Source organism: Diachasmimorpha longicaudata, chromosome 7 (assembly GCF_034640455.1).
Source record: "Diachasmimorpha longicaudata isolate KC_UGA_2023 chromosome 7, iyDiaLong2, whole genome shotgun sequence".
Classification (NCBI taxonomy): domain Eukaryota; kingdom Metazoa; phylum Arthropoda; class Insecta; order Hymenoptera; family Braconidae; genus Diachasmimorpha; species Diachasmimorpha longicaudata.
In genome coordinates, this window is record NC_087231.1 from 3,990,917 (window position 1) to 4,010,943 (window position 20,027).

Genomic DNA, 20,027 nt, shown 5'->3' on the forward strand with positions numbered 1-20,027 from the left:
GACCAAAGTAGAGGCTCAGTTCTGGGGGTTTGACTGACGCCAGTTTCTCCACGTTACCGACACGATTTCACCCCCGAGGAGACGGGGCGCCACGAGTCCTACTGGGGTATCTGCATATCGGCCAAGCGGGGGGGCTCCGTTCGTACTTGTTCAACTGTACAAATGATCAACTGTAGACAAAATTTTCAGACGGTGAGAGTACCACCGTGAAGGGATTCAACTGTCGAGAGAAAAAGCTAGGCTGTACATGTGGACCCAGCGCCACATGTACAGCCTAGCTTTTTAGAATTTTAGAATTTTCAAACGGTGCTCTCACCGTTTGAAAATTCTGTGTACAGTTGATCATTTGTACAGTTGAACAAGTACGAACGGAGCCCCCCCGCTTGGCCGATATGCAGATACCCCAGTAGGACTCGTGGCGCCCCGTCTCCTCGGGGGTGAAATCGTGTCGGTAACGTGGAGAAACTGGCGTCAGTCAAACCCCCAGAACTGAGCCTCTACTTTGGTCTATCCTCTTTGACTGAGCCTCTACTTTGGTCTATCCTCTTTGGTTGACCGGATGAGATGGAATTATTGGTCCTATGTGTGTGAAGGCCATCACACACACAGTTCCGTAAGCTCGTAAGACGCAAGCGTAAACGTAAACTGTAGAGTAACTTCTACACACGTAGCGTAAAACTTAAGCTTCGACCAATCCTGAACGAGGAACCCCTCCCCAGTTTTTGTTTGTCCATCTTAACCTGAAACCGGGAAGTGTTAATTCGATTTTGTTAACAATTTTTATCTGTGAAGAAAAAAATTTGATAGCAAGTAAAGTCAATAATTTTATTGACATCGTTTTTATTTATAATGAGAGTTATTAAAATATTGACCGTCATCACTCATTTTTTCAAACACATAACCTCTCCAAGCGTCCTCATTTAAAACAAACCGGCAAACTCTCTGATTGGTTGTCTTAAAAAGTATGCCGTAACAAATTCACCCTTACGGAACGCTCCTACGTGACTTAGTGCATTTACAGGCGCAAATGGTGGGGGGAAATACCCATCCCTGATTGGCCTATTCGCTACGCTTGCATCTTGTGAGCTTCCGGAATTGTTTGTGTGATGGCCCTTAAGAGCATTACATTGTCGCCATATTGAATTTACATTTTGAAGTTCACTTCACGGTAGTTTCCTTTCATGATAAATACCTCTTGAAGTAATGACACCACATGGAGAAATCCAGTTCCATTTTCAAATCTGAAAAAATACATTTGAGCTGAAGACAAAGTTATTCCATTATACCATTATACCGATTCTTAGTTATTGATACTTGAAAAATACGATTTGTTCTGTCTTCCGTTTCATTCCATAATGTTCCGCGTTCCCTTTGTCCAACAGTGCTCGTGAATTTCTTGGGGACCGCCACCGTCGCCAGGGGCACAAGTGACAACATTGGTCTCTCTGCCCAAGATCTCCTAGTCTCTCGGATTTCGTTGCAATTTCTACGGCAGTAATAATCAATTTGTTGAAGTGAAGTCATTATTAAAATGCCGAAAAGGAAGAATCAAGCGCTTATCCACTCGGATAGTGGTGAGAGTGAATCGGACAGCGGGAGCGATTTGGAAAATGTAAGCAACTAACCTCAATTATTCTGTGAAACAAAACAATGAGGGATTTTTCAGTCACGCGTCATTTTCATCTTGTTTTTGTCATTCTAAAAATCAGCAGAAGATTCTTATTCAATCGTCCTCATAAATATTGATTAACATATTGCTGAAATATTACATATATGTAGCTGTAACCCCTGAAGGGCAGTCCTAGACCGTGGAACGATTAAAATGATGCTAGTGTCAACGTGGTTTCTTGGCTTCGGTCTCTGTGAAACTCCCAAATTCATCTCAATTCTCCCCTTTACTTCAGTAAAATCAGAAAAATTCCACACCATTGGAAATCATTCGAAGATTCTGCGTTCATATTGTGGCCTAGAATTAATTAAATGGTGCAATTGCAATATATGATCTTCTTCAGGACTTTTTATCCCTCGCGAAGAAGAGGAAGTCCAAGGGTCAGGATGACGTCCAGACGAACGAAGGTAGCAACAGTAAGGATTCGAAAACGGTGGACTCGGCCACCACCGAGTCAGATGATGATTGGTCTGTTAAACCAGGGAAATCAAAGAAGAAGAAGCAGCCGAGCAAGCGAACGAAGAGGAAAGTGACGAAATCCAGTTCTGAAGAGAGTGGTAGTGAAGATGAACCCTCTAAGGTGTCCGAACCTGAAGAAGGTACGTGAATTTTCTTCAAAACTAAAATATAAAAATCCAAGAAATAATTCTGTAAAGGAAATCATTAAAAGGCAGTTGAGAGTTAAGTGGCCTAACCGACATTTCTAGTGTTATTTCAGAACTTAATGAAAACAAAAAAATTTTTTTTTCTTACCCAGGGGAAGTTTCAGACTCTGATCAGAGTGGTTCAGATTCAAGCCAGGAAGAATTCAACGATGGCTACGACGATGATCTGATGGGGGACGCTGAGGATCGAGCGAGACTGGCAGAAATGACTGAAAAGGAACGAGAGCAGGAGATTTACAAAAGAGTTGAGCAGCGTGAAGCCATGAAAAAGAGATTTGAGATTGAGAAGAAGCTGCGAATGGTGAGGAAGCAAGAGCAGCGCAAGCAGAAGGAGTCGAAGAAGAAGGAGAAGAGTCAGGATGAGAAGAAGTACGAGAGAGCACCAGATCCCAAGGAGCGGTCCAAGGACCGCAAAAAGACGATTGAAGAGAAGCAGGATAAAAAGTCCAACGCAATGGCACTGTTGAAGGCTCGCAGAGAGGAGAGGAAGGAGCGAGAGGAGAAAGAGAAGGCGAGAATCGAGCAACAGCAGGCTCAGTCCAAGGACGACGAGGAAGAGCTGGATGACGATCACAAGGGAGGCAGCAAGACCAAACTGAAGGCCTCTGATATCTACTCGGATGATAGTGGATCATCTGACAGTGAACCTGAAGAGGAGGCCCCCAAGACAACTTCAGCACGTCGATCATCATCCAGCGACAGTCGTGACTCTGATTCAGATAATGATAAAAAGTCTGTTGCATCTGCCAAGACAAAACCTAAGAAGCCACTATACGTGAACACCAGAGATGAATTGAATAAAGTTCGCCTGTCACGACATAAAATGGAGAGGTTCGTGCACCTCCCCTTTTTCGATAGAGTCGTTCAGGGCTGTTTTGTGAGAATTGGCATTGGCAATAATAATGGCAAGCCTGTCTACAGAGTCGCCGAGATCAGCGGTGTTTGCGAGACCGGAAAGATCTATCAGCTTGGAAATACCCGGACTAATAAGGGTTTAAAGCTCAGACATGGGGCGCAAGAAAGAGTCTTTAGGCTTGAGTTCGTTTCAAATCAGGAATTCACGGATTCTGAATTCTTCAAGTGGAAGGAGGCCTGTGCACTCCAGGGAATATCCATGCCAACATCTGATGAGATTGAGCACAAGCTGAAGGACATCAAAGAGGCTCTTGTGTACGAGTTCAAGGAGGAGGACATCGAGAAGATTGTCCAGGAGAAGGGGAGATTTAAGGCGACTCCCTGGAATTACGCAATGAAGAAAGCCCAGCTCATGAGGGAGAGGGATGCTGCCAACTGCAGAGGGGATGACAGTACAGCTACGAGACTCAATTTGGAACTGTCTGAACTCGAGGAGAGGGCATCGGAATTGGACAAAATGCGCACTGCCACAATCTCCAGTATATCTTACATCAACGACAGGAATAGGAAGAAGAATGTCGAGGAGGCGGAAAAGGCCATCATGGAGGAGTTTAAGGCCAACAAGGGCAAGAAGATTGATGATCCATTCACCAGGCGAAGCACTAAACCCAGAATGGTGTATAAACCTGAGGAGGAGGAGACTGCACCTGTAATAGTTAATGATAAAGCTAGTGCACCCATTCTGGGGGATATCGTTGGAATTGATAAGGAGAATGGTCAGGAGGTGCCCAAGAAACAAAGCACTGAGGATCTCTTCAATGCTCACAATTTTGATATTACGATAGATTTGGAAGTACCTATTCCAAGTAAGTACCCTTAGTAAAGAATGCCGGGAAATTAATCTTCCCTTGAAATTATAAAAAAAATACCAACTCATCCCTCCCACCTGAATAATTTCACGAACCACACTAATTATTAATTTAATTATGTTACAGGTAATCCTGTGAGTGTTCTACCAAAGCCCGTGAGCAATATAAAAGACACTGGTCCCCGTAGATCGCTGAACCTAGAGGACTACAAGAAAAAACGTGGCCTCATCTAACACTCCCTCCCCAAAAAACGAGCACAAGCGTATGACGAAAAAAAATGTAATCCCCGTACATTTAATAGCAGTTGTCAGTATGATGAAACTGTATTGTCGCAAAACGCCTGGACGACAGGTGTATCAAGAGGAATTAATATTCCAGTGCATCTTCGTGAGAAGATGAAAGAAGGCAACACTGGCCACAAGCTCCTTCAGTCGCAAGAGGGAACTAGTGAAATCATCTGGATTTCGCCCTCACGTGTATCATTATCGTCGTGTTTATCTCATTTATTTTTAAATTACTCAATCAGTGAGTGGGCTGCACTCTCCTGGAAATTTAGCTTGTCTCTTCGCCAAAAGTGCATCGTGTACATGTTATGAATTGTGTTTATGATGCACTGACATTGATGAGTGCGAGCCAAGAGACATCCTCACGTTGAGGCCCATCTTTTACTCTAGATTTGTTCTTAAAAATTTCTCGCTCAATAGTTTGAATATTCTACGACCTGGCTGACCTCCAGCGTTTATAAACAAAATACAATATCGAATAAATAGAATATGACTGAATGAATGAATAGTCTGAGAGTTGATATTGGAATTTCTACGCGTAATGTAGAAATAATACGTGCGCCTGGCATTCTACTGCTGTCTTTTATTACCTAGGTATACTTCGTAAACAGCGAGATAAACATTCTTGTATATTGTAATACAAAAAATTTTGAGTTTACCGTGTGAGTTAGTTTTATTTAACTTTTTTTAGTTTGAGCTACTTAAATTGTGGAGCATTGGTGAGATTTTGAAGGACAGTATTAAGTGCAGTGGCACCAGACAAGTCCATTAATTGTTAAGCTAGAAGAGCTGTGTAAGTATAATTTTTAATAATAATGGTGAACGACGAAAGTTGAAGGCGAGACGCTTGTAAATAGAGGGAGCATGTAAATAATCTGAACGTATAAGAGAATGGAGCTGAGTTCATGGAATTTAGGTTTAAAAAAAATACTGAAAATTATGTATCGATGATAACGCATCTGTATTATGGCATTAAATTTGACTCATGGAACATCAAAGACTCAATTGATTTTACAGTGAATAAGAAATCCTTGTCAATCAAATGATATTTAAATTAAACGATAATTAGGGAAAATAATTTTAGTTGTATTCATGGAGGACTTGGGTAAGTAATAGAGGGTGAGGGTAAATCGCCTCTGAATTTTATCAATTGTAATTTATGATTGAAAATAAAGAATTCTTATTGGCATTGAAAAATGAAAAGCAAGTATTTATTTCAAGTAATAAAATGAAAATTAAATTAAATCGAAACAGTTGACGACCAGACCAGTCAATGAACCCCCTCATAGCATCAAAAATCCTCATCAACCCCCAATGAAGACAATAAGCTCGTGAGCAATGAATTAAAAAAAAGTGCCTGAAAACAGTGGCACTTCGATCCATTTGTGTGTGCGCGCGCGTCTTGCTTCGTGAATAGTCGAATTGTACCGAGGAAATAATCCATCTTTCTCTCTCTCTTTCAGTCGGGTGTGCATGCCACTGCCCATATAAGGCAATTTCCCCACGTCCCGATACCCCATTGGTCGAGACACTACTGGCACGTCATGCATGATGACTAATTTCGCCTAATTCCCTGGATTTTCGGAGGCAAGAGAATTCAATCACCCGGTGCATGAAACTGGCATGAAAGAGCGGCGAGAAATTCATAAATTCTCGGCAGCATATTCCCGAATGATCGAATTAAAATGACTAATTTAGCTGAATGTTCCTGTCGAAGGGATTGTACCGTTCAAAAATAGCGTTTATATAAATCCACCGGTTGGGCCGCGTGACGTCTGCCTACGCCTAAAAATTAGTCCATACCGGCATCTCTCGAAATGTTAATTTTCACGTTCATAATCTCAAAAAAATCTCATGTGATAAATTTCCCTGACGAATATGAGGTCATTAATTTTTTTCGCGAAAAAAAAATCCTATGCAATTGGCAAATGTTTCCGGATAAAAATTAAATGTAAATCCGTGAATAACCGGCGGTAGTGGTAAACCAGTGGAAACGACCAATGGTATAAGGCCTATACACATGCGCGCGCACGCGTAGTGATACAGCATTAACAGTAAAACTGTGCGCCAGCAGAAAGGCCTGTACGCTCGAGGATCCTCCCTTCCTCGTCGTTGGTGTACGCGACCCCCAACTGGACACAGAAAACCCGAAGGTATCCAGTTCTACCACAGTCGAGAGATTACCAGTGGGAAGTGTTGGTAGTGCTTGTTTACTCGTTTCTCCCTTTGGCTTTGACTGCTATTAAAAATGGTAAATATGATCAATTAATCGAACTAATGTGCGGTGTGAATTGACAGAATGCGAATTATGTGATTGACTTTAAAAATCGGTAGCGGGGAGCAAGGGGAAATAATTCGTTCGTGGCCTCCCGGCACGCAACAACTTTGTGGTTATGGCGAGAAGAGGAGGCGGACGCGCCAGTCGCCATTTCTGTATCCCGGCACTGGCGACTCGATAGCACATTTTTTTTTTCTCATCTTCGAAATACTCCTGCAAACGATTTGACTCCATTTTCACGGACAATTGCACGTTTTTTTGGGGGATACGTGAGTCACACAGCCGACTCGAATTTTCATGCTTCACTCGTCACTGCTTCAATCGTGAAACAACGTCGTTGTCAAGGGAGTGCCGTGTTCGTCCTTTCCAGGAAACTAACGGGCATGAATCATTTCTTTCAATGCATCGATAAAAAAAAAAAAATTTCAACGATTGACAGATCGCGATTACGCGTCCCTCCGTCTCTCTTACTCTCTCTCTCCTTCCCTCTCCCTCTCTCTCTCTCTCTGTCCGGCCCCACCATATTCGGTTTAATCGTCATTCTGTCTCACTTCCTCTAGCTGTGAAACCGCCGTATCCACGATATCTCGTGCTGTATTTTTTCGAATAATCTCGCAGGCCTCGTGATAATTCAGTTATGAGAACTGGAATATCAAGACTCGATGCATCGTTGCACTCTCCTGGTTAGAATTATATTTCAGTTGCCGGCATTACGTGGCCAATTCAAGGGGGTACACCCGCTCCAACTCTCTCTCTCTCTCCGTCTCTGAGTATCTCTGTCTCGTTCCCACCCATGGATAATCCAACGGTGAAAGACTCTGTCTCGTTCTGTTTCATTTGCGTCTGTCTCAGTCTCATGACTCTTCTTCGCCGGCTCTTTTCGGACTCCTCCATCCGATACCCGACGAATATTTATACACTCTCTCGCTTTTTTTTTCCTCCGTCGTCGGGGGCTTTTCACTGACGAGACGACACATCTCAATGGCGTTTATAACGTTTCACATTTTTTTTTTTACCTCGGGTTATCATCCGAGATGGTTACAGTTGTACCAAAAGCAGCTGCCGGAAAAAAAACTCGTTTCTAAAGATTTGCATGAAGAATTTCGGAATTTTAGAGTTTATAAATATTGTCCTGGACGAAAATAGCATGCCAACAAATTGTCGATGTCTTGATCAATGTTAGATGACAATGGAAATGTTTTGGCTGGGCACGAGGACTGGATTCAGTTCAGTTGTGCTGCACTATATTATCGAGAAGGGTATCTCCATGTGGAGATAACTTTTCTTTGCTTTTGAAGTGCGGCTCATGGTAGTGATGGATTTATCGATTGATATGACAGGAACGTATGCCGATGAGGCGATCCATGACGGAGAGCATTGCCAAAAAAAATTGAGGTGGAGATCCCGATGTACACGTGTTTCTGACGGAGGCAAAAGTACCTGATTTATTGATTTTTTTTCCTTTTTTAGAGCAGAAATTTGTAATTTCACAATTTTGTGCATATTTTTTTTTCCTTCTACTGTACTTTATCCTGTTGAATTCCGAGTTCATGAAAAATTCAACAGAGAAAGTAATAAAGTGCGAGTACATAATTTTTACGGCAGCACCTAGAGATAATTTTTTACCAGGATTTTTTCTTCATTTCAGAAGTTGCATTTTACTCATTGCTCACGATATTATGCCCATTTTGCTGAAGGATACTGATTCTCTCCCTCTTGGTACGGTCTCGATAACGACAAATAATTACCGATAATCACCCGCAGTTTTCACACCAATGCCGATTCATTCAATCAGTCATAATCCCCAGACAGTTGCATGGACTGAAATTTCTATGGCAAATGACTAGTGCCGGGAGTGAGAGAGATACGGTGAATTCAATGGCCAGTGATTCTCAAGGTCTGACCGTTAGTTGTCAGTATTCCGGCAATCGTCAACTACCAGTAGCCACCGGCCGTTGCGCAGGGTCACAGAGGATCTATAGGGGACATTCATCTTGAGATTATTCTTCTTGAATTTCGGAGGAACGAATGCCCTCGATAGGAATTCATCTGCCTGACCTTGGTAGTTTTATCGTGGGCCAGAGGGAGCCCTCGCTCCCGCCCTCAGTCATCCCCCATTGACGAGGCACATATCGATCGACCGTACGGGGCTCTCTGTCGCATCCCACCTCGAAAATCCTCTCGCTCCTTCTTGTGAATTTATCTCAAACAAGCCCTCCACCCCATTGTCGTTGCGTGCGCGCGTCACGTTATGCAGGAGTTGCGTACGAGGAAATAAATGATGTTCACGGGTTCATTCACTGGGAGAGAAATTTTTTTTTTCGAGAGAGTTGACTGCAGAATTATGATGTGGCGAAAGGAGGCCCATGAACTTCCTTGAGATTCATTCCTATTAAAAATTATTCGCTATTTCATTTTCTAGTTATTTATAAGATCAGGAGGAACATGATTTGGAATTTTGGAAGACCAATAAAATTCACACACGCCCTGAAAATGATTTGCACACCCTAGGGAATATTTCGCTTGGTTCAGCTTCACATTGTTCAGAATTATTATCCACAGAACTTGGGTTGAATCATCTAGGAATAATAAGCCTTGGTGATACATCTGTGAGTCTAACTTCTTCTCTTAAGAAAATATTAACTTGGCAAGAGTGAGTTCTAATGTTGATGTTGACGAGATAATCCTCAGTTGTTGAGAAAAATATTTTTTTCATTTGTTCTTGATCTACAAATTGTTCTTTCCATCTACTTGCCAAGAGGATAAATATTATAATTATTCGTCTACAAGAACATTCATAATATTATCACCGAAGCCATTGAAATGTTCAGGGAAAATGAGTGATTGTTGACGCAGAAGTATTTCGCATCCAACTCGTAATTAGACTGACTCATGTCGAAGTAATATCTTCGAGAGGTAAATTTGTATTGGATTTTTATTCTGCAAAGAAACATTACGTTGGCAAATAACTTATTCCATCGATATTGGCGACATAACTTATCACCACAGGTCTTGCACGTTGTCTGGCGATGCTCATGGGAAAAATCTCGTTAAATTACATCTCCAGTGGTCTCAGTTGAGAAACTAGTCGTGGCAAGCATTATTTCTAACCCAGACCTTATTCAAATAGACTAAACCACTCTAAAATGTATTTCAACCAACCAACCAACCCACCCCTCTACCCCATTTTCTCGTAGCGTGCGCGCGTCCCATAACACAAAAGTAACAAAACTCACATACATGCACACTCGGTCTCTTTCAACCTTTTTGTTTGGCCACTCGTACAGTAAACCACAGTAGGGAAATCCTGTTCTCTATTTTAAGCTTCAGACGGATATAAATGAGCCTCAACTTGGAGTAAATGAAAATACAAGTGAGAATTAGGTGGTAGGGGTTTATCTTCTGTTCCTCAACGCTTGGACGTTGACGTATTGAGATTGGGATTTTGTCGTCAGGGTGAGAGGGAGGAGGATAAATTTTATTTTCATCGATTATCGCGCTGATCGATGAGGCGCTTATCGATGCTAGCTTCGGGGATTTTCCCAAACTCTTTAATGACGAGGTGAGTCCAACGTTCCGGACAAAATATTGAGGGAGAGAGTATGATGATTCCTGAGGAGCATTTGAGAGTTGGATGGGAGCCTATTTGTGATGTAGCTCTATGAGATTTTTAGCATGACCGAGTTTTCATTTAAAAAATTTGTAAACGTATGTAATGTTATGTAATTTGGGGGAAATATTCGGTTTCTAATGAGAGAGAAATTACCCACCTTTTTAATTAAATCATGAATTGGAATTTAATTGATGGTGAGGTTGTCTTTTCGTTAATGGACAGGAATGTGGGATTAAAATAATTAGACGTTTATGATTATGATCTGATACTGAAGTATTTTGTATTTATTACTGAATATTTCAATCAGTATGAATTTTCATTAAGAAAAAATGTTGAGCAGCGATTGAATCGGCAAATTAATGAGTTCTCTATCTCTCTGACTCGAGATTAATTGATGGAGTTGTCCATTGGCATCGATGTGCTCCTGGCGTGACTAGACTAGGGTATCAGTGGTGATGCCATCCCCTGTTTTGCGGTACCGCGGTGAGGGCGGGGGGACTCACGAAAATAAAATTCTTCCCACGCGCGAATAAGCAATGCTAAAAGGGAGGGCAGTCCGATCCAATTCTAAACTTATCCATCGGCGCACTTGGACACGTGGCACACGCGTTCCGGAGGTGTACCTCGACCGCTGTCCTCCCGTCTATCCGGGAACAAGATAGAAAACCGGAGTAAAAACTACTTGGGTTTATGGAGCGCTGATTAAACCGGGATATCAGGGTCGTTGGCTCACCATTTTCGGGAGGAAAATCCGCGAGCAGTTGTGAAGAAAGATTAATCGAAGCTGACTTTGACCTCGATTTTGATAACTGAGTTGATTATTCACCAATGGAATTTCCAATTCTGGAACGGTTCAAGGGTGGAAGGGTTAAAGAATCCACCGTCAAGGGGAAACAAATTCTTGTCTGGGATGACATATCGTCATCATTGATGAATAAATGAATATTAGGCGCAATTTTTATTGAAAGAAGAGCAACGAGAACTGAGCTTCTCTAAAAAAACAGATATTTAATATTAAGAATTGATAATTCCATCTGTTACTTTTAGGCATCCGGAGTTACTGTAGCTGACATCTGCAAGACAACATATGATGAAATTAAGAAGGACAAGAAACATCGGTACGTCATCTTTTACATCAAGGACGAGAAGCAGATTGATGTAGAGGTAATTGGACCCCGCGATGCCGTTTACGAAAATTTCCTCGAGGATCTGCAGAAGGGGGGTACTGGCGAATGCCGTTATGGACTTTTTGATTTCGAGTACACTCATCAATGTCAAGGCACCTCCGAGGTAATTACCTGATTTTGAAATGTTGGCAGTTTTTCTGGTACTCTGAATTTGTAAACTTGCGTTTAGAATTTGTGAATCCAATAATTAGTTATTCAATGATCTGTGCTTTCCAGGCTTCCAAGAAACAGAAATTGTTCCTGATGTCGTGGTGTCCCGACACAGCAAAAGTCAAGAAGAAGATGTTGTACTCAAGCTCATTCGACGCGCTCAAGAAGTCCCTCGTCGGTGTACAGAAGTACATACAGGCGACGGATCTCTCGGAGGCCTCTGAGGAGGCTGTCGAGGAGAAACTCCGTGCCACCGACAGGAATTAAAAATATTCCGGGAACATCCTCCCCTCAAAAGCTACTACTACAAGAAAAAAAAACGACAAAAGAAGAAAAAAATGAGTAAAAAAATAAAAAAAAAATGAAAGCGTGGATTCGAACGGGTACATCTCCCTTCCCTGAGCAGACCGAAAATGCTCGTGACACATCGCGTTCGGAGGTTCATCTTTTTACACAATTTTTCACTTAAAGTAATGAATTTAAAGAAACAAAAAAACTGATTATTAGATATTTCGCGCTGAACGTATTATTAGTCATGATGATGTCGAAGGAGGCCAACAGTGATCGAGGGCTTTTTCACATTTAACATGAAAAACAAAGCGAGGTTGATTGATGACAGCAGAACATTCAATGAAATAAAGATACAATTGCAATGAATTATATCCTTTTTTCTTTCATACTACGATCGTTGGCGTGAATCTGTCTGATATGATTTGTAATGTACTATTATTATTGTAATAAGGTAATAATAATTGTAAAAGATTGCAACAATTTACAAAAATGGAAGTCATGCAGTCGATGAATAAGAAAAATCACAAACCAACAGAACAAATCGTAAATTTATTATCATTTTTTTTTCATTATCTCACAGGACAATCCATTGAATGCATTTCTATACAAACTCCTGGAGGCTGATTTTTAGTCATCTGTTGATTTAATCTCGAGGAGTAGAGTGCGTGGCTTATATTTTTAAAAATATATAATTTATTTGAATTATATATTTTTTAGAATAAATTTTCTCATGAGGGAATTCATCAGTACTAAATCGTCATTTGAAAAAATTGCATTTTTCACTAGGAGAAGGGGAGGCACAATGACTGACAATGGAATTAACAAAGTCATATGTCATTTAATATTATTTTCTCTTGTTAGTCTGTCCTCACACGCACAAAGTGTATACAATAAAAAAAAAAGAATGGAACAGAGTGATATCTGCAGTTCCACATATTCTTAATTACCACTCGTATTGACTTATTAACTACTGTACAATTTTTTTCAGTTGTAATAAATAACACTCAGTTTGGGCGAGTGAATTATCAAAAGACTAAGGAATATTTATATTGATCAGATTCCATCGGTAATTCGGGATTACGTGAGAGTTAGGTCAATTAGGGCGTAGATAGAGATAATCAGACTTGGTATGAAGGTTGTGACAATGATATCCGCACCACTGGGTTCAGATGGTGATTGTTGGAGTGCAGGACTGCCCAGGACGACAGCTGAAAAATAATTCCAGTCGATTTGTTAGGAGAAATGCATGATAAAAATGCATTTTAATTTAATGAATAATGCTGAAAAACTAATGAATTACACTAATATTTGCGTTCTATATTTTTTTTATCCAATTTTTCAAAAGTCTCGTGTGGGACTGAATTTAGATTTCTATTCAATTACCTGGCGCTGACTCCTCGTACACCTCCTCGACCTTATAATGTTCCTTGTGGGGAGCTGTCAAAGAAAAGAGAGTAGATAACAACACAATGGATCCTGGTGATCCGAGGTAGATGAATTTCAAAATTTGTAAAAGTCATTGTGAGTACTTACGTGCACCCTCAGTAGCAAATCTCAGTACCTTCGAGGGTTTACTCCACCCATAGCGATTTCTAGCTAGAACGAGTGCCTCGTAGTATGTAGCTGGGGCTAAGCCCGTGAGATTAAAAGACTTAGAATGGAGTGGTCCAATCGCTTCACTGCCGCTTGGAATGAAGAGCTTGTGCCAGTCACGGCGCTCCGAAGGCTGATGATAAAAAAGTTTAATACTTTTTTTTTTTACTTCTTCTTTGGATGATGTATGTGTCAAAGAAGATTAAAGAATACTTTCATTTTTGTAGAAGTTGAAGCAATATGAAGTCGTAATTATTATTTTATCATTATGGAACTTCATTGCATTTGTTTGTCATTACGGACTGTTAGAATTCCATCAATTAACATATTTTCTACGGCAACTCATTGACATCGATTAGTTAAAATTGAACAAAAAGACTTGAAAAATTAGCTCAGTAAGGTAAAATTCTCTACTTATTATTTTCTCATTATGATAATTTTTTTTATGTATCAAAACACTCGCCCGGGATTTTGTCAACCGACTCATATCAAATTTTCAACTCCATCTCATTTTACAACGCAAATAAAAGAATGAAAATATCGGGTGAACGGCGAAACGAACCCAATACTTGCGAAACCAGAATTGGTACTCGATGATTGGACTGTAGCTGTCCACCTCCCAGATGAAATTGTAAGCATTTCGCGATATGATATTGGACTCCTTGAACACAGCGGCATTGGCAATACCAGATACCTCAATAGCAGCTTCGGTCACTCCGAGATTATTGGAGGCTTTGCACTGGTAATAGCCATAGTCGGCGGATCTCACGTTTCTGATGATGAGACTGTGCACTTGATCCGCTGTGTGCTTGACAATTCTCGATGAGAAGAGAATCTTCTCACCCTCGAAGTACCAATCGACGAGGGCCTCCGGCCATGCACTGACCTTACAGTCCAACTGAATTCTAATCCCAGGAGAGGCGTGGATCCAGCTCTTCTTCGGCTCAATCTCCGGTTTGTCTGTGGAAGGGGGGAGCCATTAACATTGAGGGGATGTAGTTTTAGTTATCTACCGGGGTTCCATTAAGATTTTCATCAATGAGGTGCTCAATTGCTCGGGCAATTATGCCCTGGTAATTATGGAAAATGGGAGGTGAGCATTTTTTTAATACTGATAATTACGCGATGATGTTATGTGATGAGGAATAAATTAAATAATTGATACCTCATAATCAAAATCATGAATAATATTTCATTAATTACACAATTTAATAGTCTCCTCTCTGTTCAATTCTCACTGCATTCCCCGCCCTTGACAAAAGTACCTACACCTCTCCATGGATTTGATTAATGACATTCATCAAACAGTGGCTATGCGAAGATAGAATTTGTAATTGCAAATTTCTCCCACTGTGTACACTTACACGTGGTTTTGCATGATTGCTTCCTGGCTAGCTAATTGGCTGGCCTGGGTCCACGTGTTGAGTCAACCTCAGGCTTAACTGGCGCGGGGCCACATCGAATCGCAGATTTAAATTCGAGGAATTGATGAGGGTGAAGGACAAATCAATGGAAATTATTATTTCAAAGGAAATTTTGTGGGAGACGATTGAAATGGCATGTGCCAATATTACACTCACAACGAATGCGAAGGTCTATGGTGGCAGTAGCCGGATCACCCACCCCATTGTCTGCAACGCAGGTGTAGCGACCGGACAGGCTTCGATTGTCCGCTTGAAACCTCAATTTTGATCTCTCGTCCAAGAGCTTCATCTCCTCGTCCTGTGAAAAATGAAGGCATTAGGGAAATTCCAATTGAGGTTCTAAAAATCAGGGGGTGGGGTCTCTGGAACGTTTGGCAAAAGTAGAAATCAATCAATGGCTCATCAATCGATTTTTCACCTTCATCCGCCATGAGATGCTGGGATAAGGTACTCCTTTAGCGATACAGGCGATTTCCACCTCCTCTCCGAGATTCACCTCCAGTTCGCCGGCTTCTGGTACCGAGTGGACCGTCGGGGGATCTATCGAGACATAAAATTAAATGCCGAAGTGAAACTATGAGAAATTTTCCCCCCGGGAGGCATTTCGGAGTCTCCTCAAGATGTCAAGGTTCACAGGAGACCAATGCAAAATGAAGAAAAAAAAAATTGGAATTCCATGGGAGATATTGCCAGATGAAAATTCCTGACGATCTTGTCTCGAATTTCATCCTCGTGGGAGCGTGGACCACAACTTTCGAGGGGATATACATATCATCCATCATTGGCACTCAATTCTGGGGTGGGGTATCAACTCACACATGACTTCGATAGCGTGGACCTGAGTGACGTGCCCCCAGGATGATGGCCTGGTCGCTTGGCACACGTATTCACCCGAATCCTCCGGCTGCACTTGCGATATTTCTAGACTCATGTTGTCCCACATCTTCATTCTCGCGGGGAGGACGAAGTTTGGGTCACCACTGTCAGCTAACTGGCGGTCGTCTTTCCACCATCTGACTGTCGTAGGGACACCTGCAAAAAACATTATGATAAATATATTCCTGATTTATCACTTGGCTCCTGATTCTTCACGACTGACAGACAAAAATTACGGCATGAAACGGAAAAATTATGTGACGGACAACAATTTTATTGGACTTTTTGAGTCCACAGAGCTTTCTCGATCTGCCCCCTACGATATTTCTATTCCGTACCACCGTAAAAAATGAATGAAAAAATTCGACACTGAAATGAACGATCCCCCGAAGATCTCTCACCGGAGTCCATTCTCTTCAGTACTGCCGTTTGTGGAAACGATTGGAGAGAAATAACGAATGAAATGCAAATAGTCTAGGACGTTTCGGCCTACATCGAGGCCAAACGAAACTGCCCCCTTGAGTCGTCGGACCCTTCCCCGAGAACTTTCATTTCCCACGGGGAATTGACGCGTGAAGCCTCCACGAGGGAAAAAATGGGCGATAGAAGAAACACCGAGAAGTCGAATATTACAAATAAAAAAAGATAAAGATCTCCGTGCGTCAAGGACGTTATGATAATGCATAACAAATCTTGTGAATCCTCGAATTCGAAATTTTAGTTTTTGATAACTCGACGAATTATTTATTGAAATTCAGTCGCAAGAACAATTAATGGTTCTAATATTTCTAATATTTTCATAATTCACAGGAAAAAATATTTCTAACTTAATTACAGGTTTCAGTTGATGAATTGTTTCCGTAGAAGTGGTTTATTCATGAATCTCATGCGAGTACTTACCAAGACTGTCAACGTGGCAGGGCAGGACCACTGTTTTATTCTGATAAGTCCTCACAGTAGTTTGGGCACTGTTGAAGCTCCAGGAGAATGAGATCCAAACACCTTGAAGCAAAAAAAAATGCCACGAAAAAATCAGGACACTGCGGTAATGACGTTTTTCCATAAAGTTAATGAAATCCTGAGGAGTCGTTTAGACGAGTCGAGTCAGTCGCTGGGAGGCAATAAATCCAATAAAGTGGCCAAGCCGTCCTTTGTTGGCCCTCGGGACTTTTAGTCGGGATTAAGCGGCCCAATTATGGGAGTATTAGCAACTGGAAGCTCCTGCATTCGTAAAATCAAGAAACCAATCTCCCTGTGATTCTCTCGCTCCTTTACCTCCTCAAGAACATCGAAAATCATGAGAATCTCCCCGGGCGGGGTGAGGGTGAATGGGAATAGGGGAGAGAACTTTGTAAAGGAAACGAGGCTTCATTAAAATTCTCCCCCGCAAAATTCGAATTTCAAATGAGGGGATTACATGGAATAATAAAAATGAAAACGAAATAAAAGAAAAAAATGTGTCACCGTAAAGTTCACATTGATTTTCACGAAAACCGTTTGTTTCCAATTAAAAAACATTTTTTAGTGGATTGCTCAGCGATATGTCAGTATCGATATAGTGTCGAGAGAGTGAGAGAGAGGGGAGGGGTGGCTGGCTACATATTTTTTTGCTGTTTTAATTTCCCGACGAATCCAGTGAAATTGAACAGCGCTGTGGACTGAAAATTGGAGAGAGCAAACGTTTTTCCCGTGCGAGTTGGATTAAAAATTGAACGGGCCACTTTTCTTCACCACGCGAATGTGGTATCGCTGCTGTTACCACACGCTGCATGATCGATTCTATTTGATTATCGCGAGTTTATACAGGTGTTTCTTTTTAGTCGTTCTATTTCGTACCGCCTGCTTTTGCGAATGCTCGTGCTAAGTACTAAATGAGATTTCCCCGGTGGATTAGAGGGTACGCCGGGCACATCCGTGGAATAATAATTTTATAGCGATTTTTTAGGCTCTGCGAGGGCTCATGCAGGACACATGACATGGAAATATGACATTGGACAATGAGCTGAGGGAGTTTATAACCTGATTTCTCACTGCCTTCGTCGTCTTATTTCTTCGACTCCACCAAGAAAAATGCAAAAGCAAATGAATTTCTATTTTTACAGTCACCCTTCTCTCATGAATACCTCACCCTTCCTCCCAAGACCTCATTTATCGATACGATCACGAGTATACCACTGCAAAAATTACGTTGCGTGTTAAAGGGCAAGTCGGCTAGTGGGTAAAACCTCCCCCGGGTAATCTGCACGCACTCATTAAGTCCAGTAGATTAACACAAAAAAAAATTCTAAAGAACTTAATTCGCATGATTTGAGGACAAATCCACTGCACCGTAATAAAGAATTTTTAAAGATCTGTCACTGGAGAGTTTCTTACCAAACACAAGAGCACTGTACCACCGAGACGACATTTTCATTCCGCAAACTTGATAATGGCACTTGAGAGAACTTATTCTCAAGGGAGAATGGAAGGTTGTAAACTGCTAGATTAGGGTGGAATATGATTTAGTGGTTATGCAGACGGACCGTCGGGCTCGAGAAAAGGTTCAAGGGTAAATGCGAGGAACGACGTCGAGTGAAATGCACAACTTCTCAGAGACTAACTGGGCGCTTGATGCCACGACAAGGGCCCACCGAGGCGTGCTCCCCCGGGTGCCCTCTTACTTTCTAATACATCGTCGAGTACATTCATCCTCGGGATGTAATTACCACCAGTTGTCCACTGCGCAACTCAGTGACTCTCATATCCCCTCGAAATCACTGATTCATCATTCAATCGGGCCATCACTTGGTGGATCTTCTCGCCCGAGAGACTCTTCTTGCATTGCGATATTCCGAAGTGATGGAGTTTCGCCTGGAAAATACATGGGAAGACATTTTGTATTAATTAGATTATGGATTTTTTAATTACTCGATCAATAAACATATTAACAACGAACAGCGAAAGCAGTCGTTTGACCCGTAATTTAATCAAAATTTATATTGAAAATTAAAATGCAGTTGCCGCTGACATTCCAAGTAATTTCTGATGGTGTGCGGGTGGTGTCGTGGTGAGAGCCTCTGGGTGGGTTAAATCGGCATGTATATAGGGGCATTGCGGGGATCTCCGTGCCCAAGCTAACACCGAAAGGCCATTCTTCTGTAATTTGCTCAATTTACGCACCGACACGAAACTCCTATAGAGTCATTCATCGAGTTATCCCCATTCAGACGTTAATCCAATCTTGAATTCCGGTGCACGCGGGCTATTATTATATCTTCGATTGTAGAAGGAGTGGGGCAATGGCAGTGCTTCAATAAGAAGTGTAGAAGAATATTGGTAAAATTTCATTAGCCACGCGGAGATAAATATTCAAGAAAAATTACGGCTTTTCCGTAATTCTGGAGCGAAATACGATTTATCGGGAATTTTACGGAACTGTCATGGAATTTTTCCTGAAAGTTCCGTAATTTTTGGCTGAATCGACTGTGAAAAATTACGATATTGTCGTGTAAAATTTCTCAGTCGATTCCGTAATCGGTGAGCGAACTGCCAGAAATATTCTGGAATTTTTACGGAAATTTCTTTATCCGGAAAACGGAAATGACTTTATCTCCACAAAAATTATGAGAAATATTCCGTAATATTTCTCGCCGTACGCTTTTGTATTCATTGATCTATCAGAGTTTACTAATAAGATAATGAGAAAATATAAAGATAGAAATGAAAATGTTTTGAGCGGATGAAAAAATCCACCTGATATTTCAAAAATACGAACGATAAACGATAAATTGGTTGCATTTGGTCAGAGGTCTGGTGCATTCACGAGTAATGACAATTGTAGTTGCGGTGAAATTGCATTATTTATCGTATTATTCTGCTCATTGGACGCAGGCCCATCCACTCCACATTACTCCCATCGTTCCCGGGGGCTTTAATGACTGATGATAAAAAGCATAAATCTATGAATTTACCTCTGGCTACTACTTAACTGCGTCGTAACTCCGTAATAAAATAATTTCACCTCTACCGAGTGCACAGAACGAAATGCCATTTGCAATAATAATTGGGGTGAGATCATTGGGAAAAACTTCCGGAATTTCTGGTGACTTTTATTGCACTTTGTTGTCCGTATGGTAATATTTACCTTTCTGGATGTCCTTTGTGAGCATAAATCGCGCTGTCTGCGACGATTATCGGTAATATGCTCAAAGGGTGATGGATATGTCTGTTCATTGGAGCGTGACACAGAAGAAACGATAACGAACATTGAGAACAAAAGAGAATGAGAGAAGAA

General features: G+C 41.3%; 3 protein-coding genes across 5 annotated transcripts; 2 read left to right on the top strand and 1 right to left on the bottom strand.

Moving 5' to 3' along the window:
* Nucleotides 1–1,401: 1,401 nt before the first annotated feature.
* LOC135164806 (RNA polymerase-associated protein Rtf1) lies at nt 1,402–5,340 on the top strand. The gene is made up of 4 exons (XM_064125480.1): nt 1,402–1,612; nt 2,013–2,268; nt 2,427–4,055; nt 4,185–5,340. The coding sequence occupies exons 1-4, from the start codon at nt 1,532–1,534 to the stop codon at nt 4,289–4,291; spliced, it is 2,073 nt and encodes a 690-aa protein (XP_063981550.1). The 5' UTR covers nt 1,402–1,531; the 3' UTR covers nt 4,292–5,340.
* A 1,086-nt stretch (nt 5,341–6,426) lies between these two features.
* Nucleotides 6,427–12,227, top strand: LOC135164808 (cofilin/actin-depolymerizing factor homolog). Its single transcript, XM_064125484.1, has 3 exons — nt 6,427–6,593; nt 11,281–11,523; nt 11,637–12,227. The coding sequence occupies exons 1-3, from the start codon at nt 6,591–6,593 to the stop codon at nt 11,835–11,837; spliced, it is 447 nt and encodes a 148-aa protein (XP_063981554.1). The 5' UTR covers nt 6,427–6,590; the 3' UTR covers nt 11,838–12,227.
* Nucleotides 11,704–20,027, bottom strand: LOC135164807 (neurotrimin-like). 3 transcript variants are annotated; one of them, XM_064125482.1, is made up of 12 exons: nt 19,878–20,018; nt 19,509–19,671; nt 18,762–19,041; nt 18,128–18,604; nt 16,655–16,756; nt 15,695–15,910; nt 15,297–15,418; nt 15,035–15,176; nt 14,017–14,414; nt 13,395–13,587; nt 13,245–13,298; nt 11,704–13,069 (listed from the first exon to the last, which is right to left on the bottom strand). In XM_064125482.1, the coding sequence occupies exons 4-12, from the start codon at nt 18,165–18,167 to the stop codon at nt 12,939–12,941; spliced, it is 1,398 nt and encodes a 465-aa protein (XP_063981552.1). In that variant the 5' UTR covers nt 18,168–18,604; nt 18,762–19,041; nt 19,509–19,671; nt 19,878–20,018; the 3' UTR covers nt 11,704–12,938. The 3 variants fall into 3 exon arrangements, with proteins under 3 accessions (XP_063981552.1, XP_063981551.1, XP_063981553.1); XM_064125481.1 differs by having other exon boundaries at nt 18,128–19,041; XM_064125483.1 differs by lacking the exons at nt 18,762–19,041; nt 19,509–19,671 and having other exon boundaries at nt 19,878–20,027.